Source organism: Blennius ocellaris (assembly GCF_963422515.1).
Source record: "Blennius ocellaris genome assembly, chromosome: 6".
Classification (NCBI taxonomy): Eukaryota; Metazoa; Chordata; class Actinopteri; order Blenniiformes; family Blenniidae; genus Blennius; species Blennius ocellaris.
The window spans coordinates 19,177,821-19,198,527 of record NC_137655.1 but is presented as its reverse complement, the minus strand read 5'-3'; the positions used below and the strand labels follow the sequence as shown (position 1 = coordinate 19,198,527).

The following is a 20,707-nucleotide window of genomic DNA, read 5'->3' as shown; positions in this document are numbered from 1 at the left end:
TCCCTTTCTGCTTCCGTTTTCATCCTCACATAACATGCACACATTTAACTACTGCTGACCTGAACAGCTTTAACAGCTCCATCCTGGAGGCCAGTGTGTCATTACGCGCGTGCGTGCGTGTGTGCGCGTGTGTGTGCGTGTGTGTGTGTGTGTGTGTGTGTGTGTGTTGGACCCCCATCCACTTTTTCTAAGCACCCAGTTGGATACACTTTTCTCTCATCCTCTTTTTCCTCAGCGGCGCTTCCGGCCGCGGTTCCCCTCACACACAGAGCAGCGCTGCGAAAACGCCGCAGCCAGCCAGCCTGCTTGGACATACTTCTTTTCACTCGCAGTCACATTGCTGCAGATGTTGTAAACCTGTGGCTTCGTGTTGGTGTTGCTCAATTCGCTCTCGTTAAAATGTGAGCGAAAGACAGCCTTGTTGCAGTGTGCGATGAGGCCGCACATATGCAAATACGGGTCTTGGTAAATGCAAAGAGGAGAATAATGTAATTAGAAGCAGTGCTGCTTAAAAATCCCCACAAAATAATAATTTACCAGCTAGTAAAATTTGCACATGCGGTTTACCTCATGGATTAAAATTTAGTACTTTTGCGCACTAAACCCAAGCACCGTCGTTAAGCTTTTCTTTTCGCATACTACCTCACATTTTAACTGCCTTTGGCTGTCTGACTAAAATGTGTTATTTGGCGTCAGAGAAACATCTTCAACGTCTGTTGACTCTCCATGGCCTCAATATCTATCAGACACCGAGCTGTGACATCTGTCTATCAAGTTACGGGTTTATTATTAACAGGGATCTCGTAACACACAAGAGCAGAGAGAGAGAGAGAGAGAGAGAGAGAGAGAGAGAGAGAGAGAGAGAGAGAGAGAGAGAGAGAGAGAGAGAGAGAGAGAGAGAGAGAGAGAGAGAGAGAGAGAGAGAGAGAGAGCGAGAGCTCATCCTCGCCTTATTATTAGGCTACTTATTAACATCTATCAGGACATGGACTTCAGCTTGTGCGGACTATCTGTTGGATGATACTGAGGTATTAGAGAGAAGCTGCAGCGCTGATAGCGGAGCGATAACTTACTGCTGCGTTAAGCAGAAATATTCTAATCACGACGACGTTACAAGAGAGAGAAATCGCTCTCCTTAACTTCAAGGTCTCCCTGATAATAAGCAGAGTAATATGGCAGCGAGGAGATTTGGGCGAGATGTGATTTGGAAGATCAAACCTCTCCAAGAAGGACGCAAACTTTATATTTTTTCCCCGAAAGGGTCGCGACCTCGATCGGTGATTGAACGTGGAAATGCACGCAGCTCTCCGCGACACTTCTGTTGAATTTCCATGCGCCCCAACCGAGATCCTGTCCACAAAAAGCCTCCGAGGGTCAGATTAGCTTTTTGACGCCCCTTCTTCCTCCCCTCCCTCCACGCAGTCTTTGTCTCTCCTCCCCTCTCTCCTCCCTCTATCAGTCAGCGCGCCCGCTGGCACAGGGAAGATTGAAAGTGACACACTCTGATTAGAAACCGGTCGGTTGCGCTGTTGAACCAGCGCCGTGAAACTGCACCTCGGACGCTTTTCGGCTAGCTCTCTGTTTCATTGAGTCTTTGTTTTTTTTGTTTTTGTTTTTTAAATGTTTCACGTTCCTTACCGGACTGCGTGTATTTCTTTTGTGCGGTTTGTTTTCCCGGCGACACGTTTTTGCGCTTCCCCCCCCCCTCTCGATTCTGTCGTCCTAGGATGAAGCCAGGAATTCAGAGGAGAGCAGATGCCGCATTGTGAGCGCTGAGGCGCACAAAAAGAGGACAAGCGAGGAAAGAAAAAAGTACACAAAAGTACTCGTGTTTGCGCGCTCTGGTCCTTAAACACCGCGATCCACAACATCGCTGCTGCGCGCAAAACTCTCAGTCTCATCCTTCCACTTCTCCACACACACACACACATAAACACAAACACACCCACACACACTGCCACCACCAGCAGTCACTAACTTTTGTCTCCCTGGATCTCCGCTCCGACTTCGGGTCCAGACTCACCTCAGCGTGATCCGCCGCGTCCCCAGGAGCCGAACCAAAGCCCAGCCCTGGATTCAATACTCCTGATCAATGGACAGAGCCTCGTCAGCGGCCAGCAGCGCTACAGACACGCCGTAAACAGTGAGTAGGACCACAGACACACGCACGCAAGCACACACGCGCGCGCCAGATCTGATTATGAAACAAATGACTTACGAGGGAAATTATTTCAAAGTTAAAGACAGAAACTGACGTCTTTATATTTCATGTTTTTTTATTTAAATGTAATTTCTAATTACTCGCTTAATAGCTAAACATGGCAGCAACAAAATACCTAACACATGCATTTGCCATTAACAATTACCTATATATGGAAGAATTTTTATTTATATCTATAATAAAACACAATCAGTAAGCATGAGATATTTTTTCAAAGATCATTCTTTCTTTCATTTTGCGAATAGCTGATTCGATCTGGTCAGAAAATGTAATCAAAAGCGAGTCCAAGAAATTCATCCAAAGAAAAAAATTGACTTTTTCGAATATTGTGTGTTGACTGGTTTATTTTTTCGACGTTTTTTGACATTCATGAAATATAGTTTTTAAACGTGACTCGAAAACATTCTGCAGGGAAATTAAAAAGCGTGTGTTAGAGCGGAAGTGTGTGTGTGTGTGTGTGTGTGTGTGTGTGTGTGTGTGTGTGTGTGTGTGTGTGTGTGTGTGTGTGTGTGTGTGTGTGTGTGTGTGTGTGTGTGTGTGTGTGTGTGTGTGTGCGCGGAATCCCTTGGCAACCCCTCATTGATTCCCCATATTTTATCTGCGCTCCAATCTACATGCTTTCTTATTTTTAGCTTTGTCCTCACACCAAATCCTTTCCTTTCCTCTCTTTGACCGGCCAATAAAGCGTATCTATTCAGAGTCAACCCTTCAAGTTAAAACGCGTCACGTTACTCCACCATTCCCTCTGACTTTGTAACTTTTTAACACCAAAATAAACATTGAGCACTCTGTGAGAGGTGTCAGTCATTAACGCTCTTGGAGGCTGACTAATAAGAAGCCACTCATTAGCTTTACGCCGGTTAATTTACAAACTCGGCGCACAGTGAGCGATGAATAAAACATATTGAGGGAACAGACGCGATGTAACAACATTGGCCAAGTGCTGTCTGCAGCTACAGCGGCCTTTTAACCTCCGGCACACGCGGGACGCACAAGCAGCCAACACAGCGACACGAAAGCCAACCAACGGCCTCAAAACCAAAAAAGGGATGTTCGGAAATACTTTCTAAAGAAAGCATTCACAAATGCGCAGAGGGATAGAGAGAGAAAAGAAGGGGAAAGAAGATAAGTTACAGGTCTGATGAGGGACTAAAAGGCCTCCAGGTCTCCTGCGCGTAATATCATGAAACCCAAGCCAAATGCATTTGGCTCCAAATGAGAACCATTCCTGCAGCAGACCATCGTGTCATGAACAATATTTGGGCCTGCACTAAAAATAAACCCTCCATTTTCTGCGCTAATAAATCAAACCCTGCATCCCATTTTCCCCCATTTTTTTTTAAAGTCAGCTGCAACTTTATATTAAGACCCCTTTCGCAGGAAGTTAGTATATATTTCCCCAATCCACTAATTAAAACAAAACAAAAAAAAAACTTTTTACCATTTATCGCAGCACTACGAACAGCTTCTTCCCACCTCAAACTGAAACGTTCCGCCCCAATGTGACCTTTAAAACGCAGCAGGTTGAATACGTTTCTTCCTATTCTTCGTCTCCACACCACCAGGAATCCAAACAGCAGGTTTTCTCTCGCATAAACGTCGGCTTCTGCTCACAGAAACGCCACTGTTCAAGAATCGGGTAATCAGGTAAATGCATCGATATGCAATTGATTAATTTGCAAGGTAACACTTGCACAAAATTAACAGTTTTGTCACGGAAAATAGCGCGTGTACCATTAATGAGAACTGTCTTACGTGCGCACACCGCTGTCAAACACGTTATTATTCCCACAAGGCTTCTTTGGATTCACTTTTAAAATAAAGACTTAAAATAAAAGTTTTCTGAGCCAGTCGTGTAGAAAAATTTATTCGACTCGGATGCTGTGATTAAAGATTTTTACTTAAAGTTTCAAATTTACTCAAGTGGTAAAACGTTTAAGGAACAAAGAGCAACGCGTAAAACACATAAATATGAAGGAACACTTTAGTTTTTATAAGATGTGCAAGCTTATACTGTTTTTGTTTTATATTAAAGCACATTTGATCACATTGCGCAAATAATTTTTGACTGAAAAGTTATGCAGATTACATTTTGCGAAAAACGTGTGTGTCTTGTTCTGTGACCATTCAAAAGGCTAAAGTAAACAACAATTTCATGGAAAATCAGCTTGTTCATAAAATCTATTTATTTTATTATTTTGTAAAATTGGAATTTTATATTTTAACTGATAACCTTTTTGGTAAAATATATATTTTTTTTTTACAAGTTATTGTAAAATAATATAATTATAACACTTTAAATTAGCTCGATAACCAATTAAAAAAAACAACATTATTTCACTTAAGGTCACTCCAAACTTAAACTTGAACTTAAACTAATTTTGAAGTTTTAAACAAACTTTTTGAATGTGTTTGTGATTGCCATGACCTGAAGTAACTATTAAATACACCCTGCTTAATGTTGTATCCTGTGTTGTAAAGTTATAAAAGTAGTGATCTTGAGGTTAGAGTAGTTGTAACTGGATGTTCGCTGATAGTCTATCCTGGTGGGTCCTCCTGTTCATATGCTCATCTTACTTAACGGATAACATCCAGCATCAAACATAAAACCTGAACACGACCCTGAAGTGAGGCGCCAAAACCCCAACAGTAGCTGCACCGAAAATCAATATTTTTTTATCGACTCTGTAGAACTTGATACTTTGACCTTGAACACCTCTAATGTCTCACTTATTGTGTGATCTTATGAGTGGTGCAGCAGCTTTACAGCCACAATAAATTCCTGCTACATCCACCTTTCAATCCTAAATCTCAGTGTTTCAGGAGCTCTGCCTCCCTGGATGAACCTTTACTGAGGGCGTGTCTACCTTATTAAACTGCAGATTAGATTGCAAAGACTGAAGATGCTGTGCTGTCTGGTGTATTGCTCAGGCAGATGATGGCAGTGAGAAAAAAGCAGGACTTCCCCTCGCAGGTCCATTCAGAAAAACTGTCAATTGACTAACAACAGACATCCCATCAACTCCATGACTCACAATTTTTCTTAATCGCATCCAACAAATATGATAATCACATGTTTCCTATTTGACGTGTTTCGTGATGCACTCACGTTGGTGATTGTTGGTCAATTTTGTCTCTTGATGTTTGGTGTGAGTGAGGAAACATCCTCCCTGCAGGTTGCCGTGAGCTGTGAACAGTTCTTGCTCGACAAAGTTTTACGCCCTGGAGGCGCTTCAATGCGCAGGGTCTGACACAGTCTGAGAGCGCATCATGTTGGAGCTGCATCACTGTCATTTTGTGCAGCGTCTGCCTCGGCTTGGTCCCTGCTGAGTGTCACCGGGCTCTGAGTCAGTGTGTGGTCCCTGGAAGTGTTAAAGCAGAGAGCCTGTGCTGCATGTTGGCTGCGGTTTGTGTGGCTCAGTGTCAGTGTGTGTGTGTGTGTGTGTGTGTGTGTGTGTGTGTGTGTGTGTGTGTGTGTGTGTGTGTGTGTGTGTGTGTGTGTGTGTGTGTGTGTGTGTGTGTGTGTGTGTCCTCCGAGCTGGAAGGGCGAGGCCGTAAATGCAGTTCTTCATCCAGCATTATCAAACGAGATGTTTACGAGAGAGCCAAACATGTTTGTCTGAGGGGCCTCCGACTCGCCCTCCTCTGAGAGCGAGTCTGCCTGAGCCTTGTGAAACATCTACAGAAGTGCGGAACAGTGTGTTCACCCCGAAGGTCCGCTGTCCCTTCACACCAGCTCCCTCCACATCCCATCTGACGGCCATAAACAGCAGATTCCTCTGTATGTATAACTCCTCATAATCAGTCACATACATATAAAAAGTTGCCGGTGTTGTTTTCTGGCTTTAGGAAAAAATAAATAAATTCATACTGTGAGAATGTTTCAACTTCCCCTCGAAGTAAATTCTCCTGTAATGTAGTCACACATTAATTAATATAAAACTGTCACATCATGGTTTGATTACAGAGAAAATTGCTGGCATGAGGGTTATTGCTGTAAAAGACATGCAGGAATAGAACGGCTCTTTGCAGCTGCAGCAATTAGCCATTTTTAAGCTGCGAAAAGGAGGTTTGCACACTAAAATACACTTTTACTTTGTCCAAGAATGAGCACAGCGTGCAGCTGATGGATTGGTCATTTGTACATTTTTCCGTCCTGTGCTCATATTTGCCAGTCTGGACTGAAGAAAAGGAAATCAAGTTCATTTGACTCTACAAATCATTTTGTTTTGTTTGTTTTAACTTTAGTATTTAAGCAATAACTGCACATTCTCTGACTTGTCGGTTTGATTACTCCCCAATTTTTTAAAGATGAACTCAACAACTCTGGGGGGGTGTTTTTTGGACAACAAAAATCAGATTTAATAAGTTGACATGAACTCCTTGTGTGTGTGCGTGTGTTATAGCTGACTTGTCTCCTATCACTCAAATCGGCTTATTGACGTTTATCCTCATGTATACAAGAAAATGAAGTCACTGAATGAAATTGCTTCAGTGCCTTCACAATCGAATACTCGATCATCACAAAAGGTTGTGCGTGTTTGTTCATTTCCTCCAAAGTCACAATTTTTACCACACAACAGAATTTAACAAGTCAGATATTTGCCAATTTTTAGACTTGAAATCAAATAAATTTTCAGTCGAATTTTTGGGGGACTTAATATCGACATATAAGGTTACAACATCGCTGCTAAATTTGTAGGACCTGTAACCTTTTCTAAGAGATGTTTTTACAACTGTGCCACTGATTCACAGATTTGATTTCATAGAAATTAGAGACAATTAAGTTTTTGCTCTCAGATTTCACTGCCTACTACTGATTGAAACACATGGATGATGCCCGGTACAGTACCCAATATTACTTTAGTAAAACAAAATACCGACACCACCGTTAAAACAAAGGTATCATATATGCCTTTGGAACATTTCCAGTCATTTTAATTGGCTGGATACAGATGTCATTGTCTGTTTCTGAAACGTGAAATTTGCCTTTCTATGATATAGGCAAAACATTGAACTATTTCATCAAAAGAAGACTAAAAAACAAGCCCTATCCTGATGAATATATTTAATGACCAATTGTGACATTTGTCAAGGATGTATATGTTTTGCTTCCTGTTCACCCCAAACATTAACAAAAGTCCAAAAACACAAATGACACTATAAAAATAAAGACTACTCATCCATAAGATAAGAGTTTTGCATGATAAATACTTGAACACCAGTCTGAACAAAAAACTAAAACAAAAAACCCAATGTATAGAAAGGGGATCATAAAGCACATAGTTGGATATTGAAGGTTGAATAAATTACACACACTCAAAGTGCAGCAAGGAAAATGTGATTAAATTATTGAAAAATTCCATCAATGACGAATGTGGTCCCTTGTTGATGTTATTTAATTGACTTTCAGCTTTGTGGCTTCTAAATCCAGCAGTCAGATATATTCAAAATGAGCCGTTTTGTCTATTGCTAAGCCCATTGTGTTGTTTTTGTATAGTTGTTTTAATGTGGTGGTGCATTGGGCTTTATGTAGGGGGCGGATCAACATGTCTGTGTGTTATTGTACCATCCATTTTAGCTGCTATCCATCCACATGTTGGGATTCATTTTGTAAAATATTACTTCCATTTCCGCTGAGGACCCATGCAATGTTCTGACAACCTGAGGCTGGTTTCTTAAAAAAATTGACCAATCAGATCTAAATCAAAACAAGTCTGAACTCAAAACCACATTTCACTAAGTAATCCAACATAATATCAAGAGTATAAATCAGTTTTTTCCAATATTAAATCAAAGAGTACAAGATTTGTCTGTGAGGGCAAAAAATTATTCTGAACATATTGTTAAGAAAAGAAGGATATCACGGTAGATTACTTTTGCTATTTGAGTCAGTCTCTGAGAAAAAAAGCTTCATTCTGCCATGTAGCTATTTCTTCTTGTTTGTATAGAAAAAGTGCAAACGGATACAAGAAGGGATCATCTCTTCACCTTCTTGCTCTGTACATTTAGCTTGAATTCAATGATGATTCACCAATTCACAACTGGTCTTAAATCCAAAATAAAATGAGTAAAAACTTTAGACAAATGTGAGAAATAGCAGTGAGTAATATTAAAAAGCTGTCAGGGGAAGACATGCTTGAGTAAAGAGCAGATAGCTGAAAACTTGATTTAACTTTGTGGTTTTCCACCTCTGCTTCACACATGGTGGAAAACTAAAAAAAAAAACCCCAACAAACTTTGACCTCAATGAAAACAGTAAAACGTTCAGATTTGTAGCAACTTGGCAGCTCAGAGGGAGCCCCAAACTGCTTCTTATCGCCATTTGTGCACATCATTATTGTGCGTCCCTCCCTGCACATACATCCATGTGTACATTGGGCGCTTCTTTGACAGAGACAGCAGGGCTTTTAATATTCCTCCTCCCCTCCTCCTCCTCCTCCTCCCGCTTTATCTATGTTGCAGAGCCAAGCATTAACCAATAGCTTGATAACCCTGCTATAAAAGTGGATCTGGAGCGGGAAGAACAGCCGTATCTCTGGATATTTCCCTATAGGTGACGCCTCTTTCATTCTGCCCTGCTATCAGTGCTAATAATGCCCTCACAGGTCACTCCTTATCCTCCCTCTCCCTCTCTCTCTCTCTTTTTCACTGTGTGGTTTGCATGTATAAACTCGGGGGCCTTCATTAGAAACACACTGTAAAAGACACCGGCTTGGCGGTTAAAGCAGATGTAAGTTTTTTTTTTCCGTCTCTTGCGTTCTCCTCCCGCCGCTCGGCTATACGTCTATCAGCGCAGCCATACGTCTCTTTTGTCTGCTGCTGCGGCAATGGCTGCCCTCCGCTTCCTGTAAAACTTTGGTCACGGTGAAGCCACGTGATCGGTGCGTGTTTATGTGAGGATGGTGAATTTCATCAAAAACAAATCCCTCTAATGGTGCGTACGTCAGAAACTACCACAGCTCGGCGCACGCTGCCCAACCTGAGCGCAGGTGAGACACGAGCGAAGCCGCAAGAGAGAGTGATGGAGTTGAGAAAGAGGCGACAGCAGGCTCCCGGTTTACACTTCTCCCCTGCAGCAGTTATTACAGCGCTTGTCTCTCAAATGTTTGGGAGTACCAATCAGTGCTTGTCAGCTGTCTGATTTGTAGAGTTTAGGCTGGCTTTGAATTACACGTTGGCCTGCGTTTGTGTGTGTTTACGTCTTTGAGCTGGACACGCTGTTTAGAGGCGCGTTTGTTGTCGTGCCTTACTCCTCCATTTCTTTGGGTGTGTCCACATTTTCCTCCTCTCTGGCCTCTTGCTATGTATTTGTCATGTCTGCAACCGTGTAATAATGTGGAATATGTTGGGTTCAGTTGGTAAATGGGGCAGAAGGTGGCCTGAAGGTTATGGGAGAAGCGAGGTTCTGATCAGAAGTTCAGTGGTTTGGATCTGACGGCTCACCGCTGAGCAAAGAACTGAGCCAAGCGGTTGAGTCAGGAAAGCTTTTCCAACGGTAATCCAGATCACACGATTCCAGAAAGAAGAAGTCTGTGATTTTACTCTTTGTATTCCCAAAACATGGACATTTATGTCATTCTACAACTTGTTTGAGTGGTCTAAAAGTGAGAAAATTGATGGAAGATTGCTTTCAGTAGGTGTAGATGTAAGGTATTGAAAATGGCTGATAATGTTTATACTGGCTATGGACAGTTCACTCTCTTAATCGCTGAAGAAATAAAGGTCCAAGTCAAACAAACTGAGAAACACACTATAGACGGCATTCCCTCCTCAGTACTTGGAGTAACTGCTATGTACACAATGAATTTCTCAAGAGCAATATTCATATTCCTATAGTCTTTCTCTGATTATATTTCATGCCACATTTTAAAATTCCAAGGGTAGAAAGTAACAAGTACAAATACTCGAGTCGATGTTCTTAATGCATCTGTGCAATAGTTAGAATCTTGTACATCATAGCCTGTTTGATTAATTAATTATTTTCTACTTAAAACTTTTAATTCTAAAACTGTCATTTGTTATTAATAATAAATAGTAGTTTTATATTTCTTTTATCACTCGAAAGTCAGGTTTTGTCGTTGATGTCATTACAGATAAACAAAACAAAACAAAAAAACATTTCCTGTCCCACTTTGTAATTCAATAGAGTTCAGAATGTATTGAATACAGTGAACCAGAAATCAGCTTTTTTATGCAAGTTATCTCAGTAAATTTACAGTTTTTATTTTGTACTTTTGTATTTCTACTTACATAATTATATAAGTGTATTTGTTTTTAATGCAGTTTTTCTATGTCAAATTTTGTTCAGCACTTTTATTGGCTCCTCTCATAGACCTCCACTTTGTGGCGAGACAGTAAATCTTGTTGAATCTTTAAGTACTTTTAGCTCACAAAACTTTTAGATAATAATAATATTTATTGCGGATGAGAGAGGCACCTCATGGAGGAGCTCAAAGGAGATCAGCGTCTGTTGCCATGGAGACGCTCGCTGCTCAGTGTTTCACACAGTGATGTAGCTGCCTGCCCTACCTAGTAAGCATCAATATGAGCCAATGGCTATCGTGCTAGCAATGCTAAATCGGTTCCGCAAACAATTGTAGCGTTGGCGAAGGTCTGCGCTCTGGCGAGAACCTCTTCCCGTTAATAAAATACACTAACAATAGTTAAGTAAACTGGAACAATCATTATAAAATCTTCTTTCTTTTCTTTCTTTCTGCAACTAACTGTGGTAAATGAACGTCATACATTAAGAGACAGTTATGCTATAAAGTCAGAGACAGGTATTGTTTCAATAAGAATGTTAGAATTCATTACAATCATGGCATATCGCTAAACATATCTGAAATGCAAAAACAAAAATGAAAAATATGAAACATTCATCTCTGATGAGACGTTTTGTACACATAAATCTCATGCAAGTGAAAGTATTTTATTCATAAGCTCAGTGTGTAAAGTAAGCCATATTTACTGAACGTTTTTGCAAATATTTGATTATGATATTGGACCTTTGGACTCAGGAGGAAGTGACATAACGCTTCAATTCTGTTTTAAAGAAATTCTATGGAACGGGGAACGTTTGTGAAATTTCACTTTATTAAAGGCATTCATTTAGATCTTGTTCATGGCAGCCATATGGAGGTGAGATTTAACGTTCAGTCAGGGAACATTTTGTCCTCATGATTAGACCACTGGGTCAGGCCATCTCTAAAACTGCAGCTCTTGAGGGGTTTTACTGGGCCGGCAGCGGTCAGTATATATCAAAAGTGGTCCAAAGGAAGAAGGCAGTAAACTGAGGAAGGGGTCATTGGTGCACGAGGGATGTGAAAGTTGGCCCGTGTGGTCCGATCTAACAGACGAGCCACTGTAGCTTGAACTGCTGCAGAAGTTAAAGGAGTCACAGTGAGATGTGGAATGGAGCTGAATAGCTGCAGACCAGCCCGATGAACACCACTGCAAATTACAACCTCAAAAAGAACATGGAGCTAATGTAAAACCTCTCACACACTAAATCTTTGCAGAGGCAAAGAGCTGCTGTCGTAGTAGCTGGTGTGTGGAGTGGAAACAAAGTAAATACAATATAAATCTTTATGTCTTCTATGCTCACGTCATGCACATAAAGGGACTGGAGTCAATCTCTTCTAACCCTGGGGGCAAAGCAGGTTACATACAGCCCATCACCCCCACTTAACCTAACCTAACCGAACAAGCACACACTTTTGATTGAGGGAAGAAGCTGCATCAATGAGGCCCACCACCATGACAACGTTTCAAGTGGAAACAGCAAACGTTTCCCCGAGTTTTGGCTGCGGTACGCATTTAACATCTTCAACAAAGTGCACATTTACCACATCACATGTCAGTGGCGATGCATCTCTTACATGAGTTTGCCAAATGTCTGCATTGTAGTGATTGCTCCGTGCGTGCATACATGGTTGTATATTTGAAAAAAGCACAGAACCAACTGATTTTAGCTGATATAAAATTGTATTAAAACAAGGCAGAGAACATGCAAACTCCACTCAAACAGTCTGAAATGATCTCCTCTCTGTGTAACTATGATGCCAACCATCATTGCAGAATCATACAACCGTATATAGTAAATTACTGGCAGCTGGAGTGGCCACATCATTTGCAATGGCAGGAACTTATTTTCGAAATGTGTAGAATTCCCATTGAGTTAAAATAGTTTTGTGTGTATGATTGTATTTGAACAAAATATTTAAGTTTTTGTGCAACTTTGATTTTTAGATCGGCCAGCGTGAGCCACACTCTTTCATAAACTACATGTACACACACACACACACACACACACACACACACACACACACACACACACACACACACACACACACACGCGTTGTTTAGAGGTGTGTTTGTTGTCGTATCCTACTCTTCTATTTCTTTGGGTGTGCCCTCATATTGCTTTTTGCTCTGCAATCTTGTCTCGGGCCCCTCGGTTTGTATTTGTTATGTCTGGAGCTTTATAATAATGTGGAATTTGATAGTGGCTTATCATCACAATGCAGGGTCGCAGTAGTATCAAAACGCCATGCGGGACAAACAGAAGAGAGTGTTTATTCCCGCTCACAGCCAGGGGCATGTACATTTTGGAAACTTCTAAGAAAATGATGCAAGATTATTGGCAGTATATGGATTAAATATCCAAGTTACAACTTCTCTGAGAAGTTCCAGAGAAAAACAATAAACAGAGAAATGTGTCATGACCCTTCTTATCAAAGATACATTACATTAGTGGTGCCCGTTTCCATAGCAGATACGCAACAGCTTCTCTTATCGCGGGTTTATTAACAGCTCTTACTATCGGGCAGCTTATCAAACAGTGCAGATGCATTTAGGATGTTTAAGAGCGGCTTTAATGGCAACCTGGAGCCATTGACATACGATGCTCCGCCCGCGGGGATCAAAATGTGTCGCTGGGCTGGTTTGAAGACTCATCTTCAGAACAAAAGGTTATTGCGCAACACGCCTGTAATAATTGCATAAGGCAGATTAGCATGTATCAGTCAGTGAGAGGGGATGTTTACGTGATAGTGTGATACCAGTCCACACCCCGGGTTTTATTTACATGCTTGGTCAATAAGAACAGGTAGACTCCCAGCATGAGGAGTCACCACAAGTCATTGCAACATCTTGGAATAGTTGGATTTCTCTCTGTATAAGTGCTGTGATATGTTGTTAGTATCTCTATAAAAAGAAAAAATAATTGGGGGAGTAAACAAGGACTTTTTCTATATTTTTAACAACCTTGTGCATTCCTTTGCATAAAGTTGTATTGCCTGAATGAACTTCTGTATTGAAGCTTGATAAATGCATGACTGGAAGAGAAATGCTGTGATCTACAGGCGGCTTTCTGACATCTGAATATTTCATAAACAACAGCACGCTTACACCCTATCCATTATTCACATGTCTACGCTGCTTTACCTCTGATCCGAGCTCCCTGTCGGAGGGAATCTGCCTGTTACAGTTTACTTATTTCTATTGAACAACAAAAATACTAAATTATGGGGAGCAAAGCCCAAACTTCAACAACTTTAGTCATATTTGTATTATTACTAACAAGGGGCCAGATTGAGAATAAAATATTTATGCCCCCTAATTAAAAAAAAAATAAAAAATTGAAGAACATAGATTGCTTTAATAATGTCGGTATGTTGTATTTACATCTGAAATTGAGTTTAATGTGATTAAAATGACTTAAAAAAAAATATATAACCTGTGAAATCAATAATGTAGAATTTTGCCCTTAGACTGTATTTTCAGCCATCTCTCAAGGAGATGGCTGAAGAAAAAAAAAAAAAAAAAAAAAACTTTACAAAAAACACCCATGTTTTTTATTCTTTTTAAAAATGATTTTTTCTCTCGGTATTTCCACATTTAACTTTTTCAGACAGAAGGCCACTCAGCTATGCCACGGTGAATTAATCGTGTCAAATTTAATGACGTTACACTCAAAATGACACAACAGAGCCTCAGTTACCAGAGTATAGAAACCACTTATAAACACAATTACATTAATTACAAGATGCATTACCAAATCAAAATCCATAAAGGATAGTTTTTCATCAATTTGGATGCTCACACTCAACACACAAACGAGACAATTATTAAAAACAGAGAATCTACGGACTATAAGATCTTGAAGCTACATCCTTGTCAAACAGAAGCCTTTGAATTGGATTCACTTTTGAAGGGTTGTGAATATTATACAAGTAGTGGTCTTATCAAACATAAATAATTTAAGTCAAATGTACTGAAATAAAAATGTCAGAAGCAAAATCTCACTGCTGAATTACATTTGATGTTTCATATATTTGAGATCACATCTCTTAAAAGCCCATTCTTATGAATTCCTTCAGTATTTAGTTAAAATTTAACATAGAGAAGCAAAACATTGTCATACCTGCGAAGTTAACAAATCAACAAAATCAACGCATCAGATATTTCTAAAACTTCCCACTGTTTGTCCAGTAAAACATTCAAGCTTAAAATATCAACAGAAATAAATCATAACTGATGTACTACTGACATGTGGGGGGAAAATATTTTTTTGGTTTGTTGATAATCTGTTTATATAATATGCTTTGGGTATATCAGGTGAGCTCGACGTCAGGTCTCATAAAATAAGAAAGAGAAGAAACTTTTTTAGAGGTGATTCAACCTCTGCTTTGGAAAAGGAAGAGGAACTGGACTAACTGAGTCAGAGCCACACACATTTATGACTCCAATATAACGACGTTTGAAATAAATGTCATCAAGTTCCAATATTAATAATAACATTTTACTTTGCATTCATTGGAAATAGACAAGTGAAAAATACACATTTTCTACTTGCAGATACGCAATTATTACAGTTCTCACATTGTTTAATTTAGTATTGAGACTTGTGTATATGATATTGGCACAGGAAAAAAAAAACCCAACTTAAGTAAAAGATAAAAAGTACATGTTATGAAGTGTACTGCGATATTATTTTTTTGAATCTTTCATTGATTACAGCATCTTGGAGAGCTTTTGGTGGGACATACACGTCTGTGCGGGTGATCACACACTTTATAACTATTGTTATTGAGGAAACAGTAATGGAGGAAAGGGTTTGGGTGAGACGAAGGTAGTTGATTGGCTACAATGACCTTTGAAGTGACATAAGAAGACGAACACTGTGTTTAGTGGCTCATTCATTAGTAATGACACAGATCATGATTCAGCCTGTGTCATAGCTTTAGGTCAGAAAATAAATTGCTTTGTCAATAATGACTAGATAAGAAGAGTCGCTATTAACTTAGGATTACTTTATAAAAAACTAAACTAAGTTTTGAAAAAGGACGTTTTTACATTTGAACCTGTGTTGTTCTTAAAGGGATCCACAGCTTTAGAGTGGATAAATGTTAACATCAGATACGTTGATCCTTTGATTATAACTGAATCATCCTCACAGAGCCTGTTTGAAGGACGTAATGAGGAAAAAGCAGCGATAATACTTTTTCATACATCTTGAAAATGAACTTGTGCACAGCAACAAACTCCAAACACTCCATTACTGGAGCGAATGCGCCTTGGTAAGGACTTGACGTGGTAATATTTGCAGTTGTTTGTCAGGTGGGACTTCTTATCTGGGTTGGATGGCACAGCTTGATAACATCTTTCAGGTCAAATGCAAAGTGAAATATAACTGACGCAGGATGTGTGGAGAGATTACATTGCTGTTGGAAGGCTTTGTGTGAGCGTGTGTGTGTGTGCGTGTGCGTGTGTGTGTGTGTGTGTGTGTGTGTGTGTGTGTGTGTGTGAGCGTGTCCCAGGTGAGATGGTGAGATGTCGGCGAGGGCAGGCCTCGATAGGGATCGTCAGAGGTTGAAGCAGGACAGGACCTGCCGGCGACAAAGACGGATTCTTTGGAGGATTATTTCTCAAAATGAAATAGTCTATAGAGTGTCTCCGCCGTCACTGATCATTGAGCAGTTCTGGCCTCAAACTGCAGCTACCGGACTTCTCTTATTCTCCCAGTTGTTCTTGTCCTTACAACATTGTTGGCGGTTGAATTTATTCGCAAAGCGTTCCGTTTTCTTTTTTCCTCAGCCAGCCTCACAATGTGAATTATAGCCACCACTGTACACACATTTGAAGCCATTGCTTTTCACTCAGTGCAGCTCTTTGAACTTGTTTTCCTGTTGTTTTGTTTCTCAAAGCCGCTTTTATTAAAACTCTGCCACTTTGCATTTTTTTGTCCCCGTCGCCTCCCACACTTTTTAATCACGCCAAAGCTAATGCTTTTAATTTATTATTCTTTTTTTTTTCATTTTCAACCCGTCTTCTTTTTAATACTTGTCAGATTGTGAGTTAATTAGCTTTTTTGTGGTGGAGGGTGTTTTTCTGGTCTTATATAAGAATTAGTCAGTACAGAAGGTAGAGGGAAAAAGGGAAGGAAGAAGGAGGTGGAGGAGGAGGATGGAGAGACAATATCACAAAAGTAATAAAATAAAAAAGTCTTTTGTTCAGAGTTACATCAGCCGGAGCCTTAAAAGCTGCAGAAATAATAGAAAGTACGGGGTGGGTGGGTGGGTGGGCGGGGGGTTCAGTTTCTAATCAAGCGCTGTGGAAAAAGCCACACTCAGACAATAACCACAGATCCTTTCTCATTTGTTCTGGTGAATTTTTGGCCCTTTGTGTCTTTCTGGCCACTGACTTCATTTCCATACTCTAATACGCTCCTACACTTTCTCACCCTCCTTCTCCTCTGCACTGAGGGGGGTCACTCATGCTGGCAGATATCGTCCGGGGGCTTGTATGTATATAAAAGAAGTCCATTTGGCCCGAGTGAGCTGGCTGCTCTGCTGATACTTTGGCACATGTCCCTCATCAGGCCTGGCACCACTGCTAATGGCATTACCCTATATTAGACGTTTGGCTGCGGCTCCACTCATCAGGGGAAGCCGACCCAGGAGGATCATGAATGTGCGTGCACGGACTATATATATATACACACACACACATATATATATATATATATATATATATATATATATATATATATATATATATATATATATATGTGTGTTTTTAACATAGACAACCTTGAAGTTAGGTGGCTTTACTGGTGCTTTACTCTGCTTCACCATATAAAAAAGCTTAAACAGAACCGCAGACATTTCTTTGCTATTGCTATAGTAAACCCGAATGGTGGAGGCTTATACAAGCTGACGCGACACAAAGGGCAAAACTCAGTCCAACAATCATGTGTAAGTTTTCTGCTTTGAATCAGGTTCTGCCATCTCTCTGCATACTTTGTCTGATATTGATTGAAATGTAATCTTCCCACACCACGGAGATAAGTAAATGTACATCAATAAAATGAAAGCAAAGTTCTTGCATCATATATACTTATTTTCATTTGATTTCCAAATTGTAAGGGACCTTCTCCTTTCTGTTCCTTCTTCACAGGCACGTTCTCTCTGGCTGAATCTCCTCTGGGGGTCTGGAGGAGGATGGAGCGAGGAGGGGAGAGTCCCATCACCCAGGACAGTCCTGAGCGGATGGGAGGCAGCCCAGACCTCAGCGGCCTGCCGCCTCCAGGGAAGAAAGGCCGGCTAGAGCTCAATGGGAGCCCCACCAGGCCTCGCTTACGCCACAACGGAGCCCCGCTGAGACCCCTCGGAGGTAACCCACCCCCCCAAAAAAAATTTTTTTAAGTAAACATTGGGGTTCTGTGTATCTCGTTTACATTCACTTCTTTAGAAGCGTAAACACGATGCAAAACCCATCGAAGAAATCTTTATATCTCTAAAGTGCTTGAGATTCACGTGAAGGACAATGAAACCTCATCTAAACCTCTGAAAAAATGCAGGGACTGCTTTACTATTCAAATGAAAACAACAACAAAAAAGATCAATATCACACATCCATCGTGTTTTCTGAAACAAGCAATATATTGCGACACATGGCTGGAACAGATATTCTCTATAAAATGTAGTTGTGTTGGGAACCACATTAGTTTACATTTCCAGGTATTCCAAGAAGTGCAATAGAAAACGTACTACTGTAGAGAAAACTGATCCAGTAATGCACAAAGAAAAAGACACTGGAGGTTGCTCTATAGAGAGAGTTCAAAAGCCACCCAGCGACGCAAAAAAACCCCCCAAAACAGCAAAAAAAATGAAATCTTAAACTGCAGATGTCACTGGGTTTCTTGGACTGATACAGGCTGCACGAACGACACGCGCTGCAGGGTTTCAGAGCAGCTTGTTTCCATCTCGTCCAGGTGTCGGAGGTTTCTGAGCTCTTATGCACCAAACCCAAAGACAGCCTTTGGCTCCGCAGCGAGCCACATCCTGGCCACGAGTTGAGTTTGGCTGAGTGTGCCATGTTGTAGTGTGGCAGCGCGGCAGTTTCTGCACTGTTAATCTACAAGTCTGGGGGGAACTGTATAACACAGGCTAACCGAATAAAGGAGATTGCTCCATATAAACAAGATTTATACAAGTCACTCTGGGTTATCGATCCCTGCTCTCATTGTGAAAGTTGTTTCTGGTTTATGTGTGTGTATGTGTATGTGTGTGAGCATTTTTTTTTTTTACAGTGTCTGGATGTTGTGATGCCATAATATTTCAGTTCATCTCGTGCACTGTGTTATTTTTTTTTCTTTTAACCAAACTAAAGTAAGAAGGAAGCTCCACGTGAAAATTAAAGCAATATCACAAAAATATTGAGTTGCACTGAATTTAAGTCACATTCATCGTCATCATCTTCAGTGCTTCTTTGTTTCTCATGAAATGCTCATGTATGATTAGAATTAGTATTACTTTGGAGCCAGGAAAGGGAAAGCTTGAAACGCTGTTTAATTTTGGTGTTTATTAATCTACAAAATGTCTTAGTAAAGCCTAAACAAAAACTCAGTGTTACTCTCATTTAGCTGCATTACAACCCTTGGAGGCAGATTCATGTTTCTTTCACTCAATGTTTCGTAAGCTTATACAAGTGATCTTCAGAAGATCATTTATACCGGTTTCTACTGAAACACGTCGACAAGCAGCGGAGATCCTGCAGACAAATTTCTGCGGGTTTGAACAAAGCTCAGCATTTGAGAAGATACACTATGAAGAGTTGACGAAAGTAACAAATCAACAAGAGGCTCAGATTCAACCACAGTCGGAGAAGAACAAATAGGAAGAAACTCTAAAACTCAGTACTTGGCTTTGCACTGAAGAGTGTTCAGGCTTTACGTGGCCAGAGTATTTATATTCGGGCACGTTTTGACTTTCGATGTGAATTTCAATGAAATATATTCACTATAGCCTTACATTAATTAGTTAAAATTTGACTTTGCATCATTTCATTTTAACGCAAACACCAATTTTATCTATCTAGTTGAGTTGACTCACCATGATTTTAATACACAGTAGTCATTTTTGGATTGGACAAGGTTTGGACTAGTTTCTCTATGATTTTGAATAGTGTTGACATTTTCCTAACACAGATTGAACCAGGTTGAGACTGAAGTTTTAACCTGTTTTTATAATTATTTCGAAGAAACAGTGGCTAGAAATGTTCCAGAGACATTTGTTTTGGGGTTTTTTTTTAAACTCTGGTGTCTTTTTCTTATAAAAGTGATGAATATGTGCATATTTGCCACGTCAAACTCCACATCACGGAGAATTTTCAAGCTCCAGAAAGCAGCAAGATCTGAGAAACTCAAACTAAAACAAACATTTGTCCCTGATCCAAACTGTAAACCACAGCTTCAAAACAAGCAGTCACTGACACACATGTAACTGAATCTGCCAATCCAACAAATCTTCCCAACAAAACTTATCAAAACAAAGTCATTTTCATTTGATGTTTTTACTGAACAAAAAAAAAACAAAAAACCCTAAACCTTATTCAGTGTATTACAAATAAAATGCTGAAAAGGTGAGTCTGTCATGAGGACATTTCTATCTAGTCTATATTACCAAGCAATATCTGATTTTAGGAATGTAATATTAGAGCAATTGTCATGTTAACTGTAAATATCTGTAAGAATCTATACAAATATTTGAAATTAGTGAAAGAAAAATTAAACAAAGATCAGAATTTTTTTTTTTAATCACTTGAATGTACTCATTTGTAAACAACTCAGTTACAGATTATTGTTTGTACATTGTACAAACTTTGGTTTGAGATGAAGTCATTTGTTCATTTAAGCTCTGCCTTGTTAGTTGAACATTTTACATTTGGCCAAATGATTCCCAAGCACGATAAAGTTGGAGGCCTCTGACAGAATCAACACAGCATTTCAAATACATTATCTATATTCATATCTGGTTGACCATTGAGACAATAACGGAAAACCAAGACTGAGATTATCTGTTTGATGTGACTTCAGTCAGCAATTTATCCGTTGATGCGAACAGGAACTCAGAGCAGTTTGATTGGTTTTATCTGTCAGTGTCTGAAGTGACGGAGGATAGAGGGGAAGAACAACTGCAT

The 20,707-nt window shown here is 40.0% G+C and overlaps 1 protein-coding gene across 2 annotated transcripts in view; it reads left to right on the top strand.

The window, feature by feature from the left end:
• Window positions 1–1,599: 1,599 nt before the first annotated feature.
• satb2 (SATB homeobox 2) overlaps window positions 1,600–20,707 on the top strand; it is a 59,744-nt gene continuing 40,636 nt past the window's right edge. For both annotated transcript variants that reach the window (XM_080498049.1, XM_080498048.1), the window contains exons 1-2: window positions 1,600–2,143; window positions 17,684–17,899. In XM_080498049.1, coding sequence (XP_080354175.1) covers window positions 17,728–17,899 — 172 coding nt within the window. In that variant the 5' untranslated portion in view covers window positions 1,600–2,143; window positions 17,684–17,727. The remainder of the gene's footprint in view (window positions 2,144–17,683; window positions 17,900–20,707) is intronic.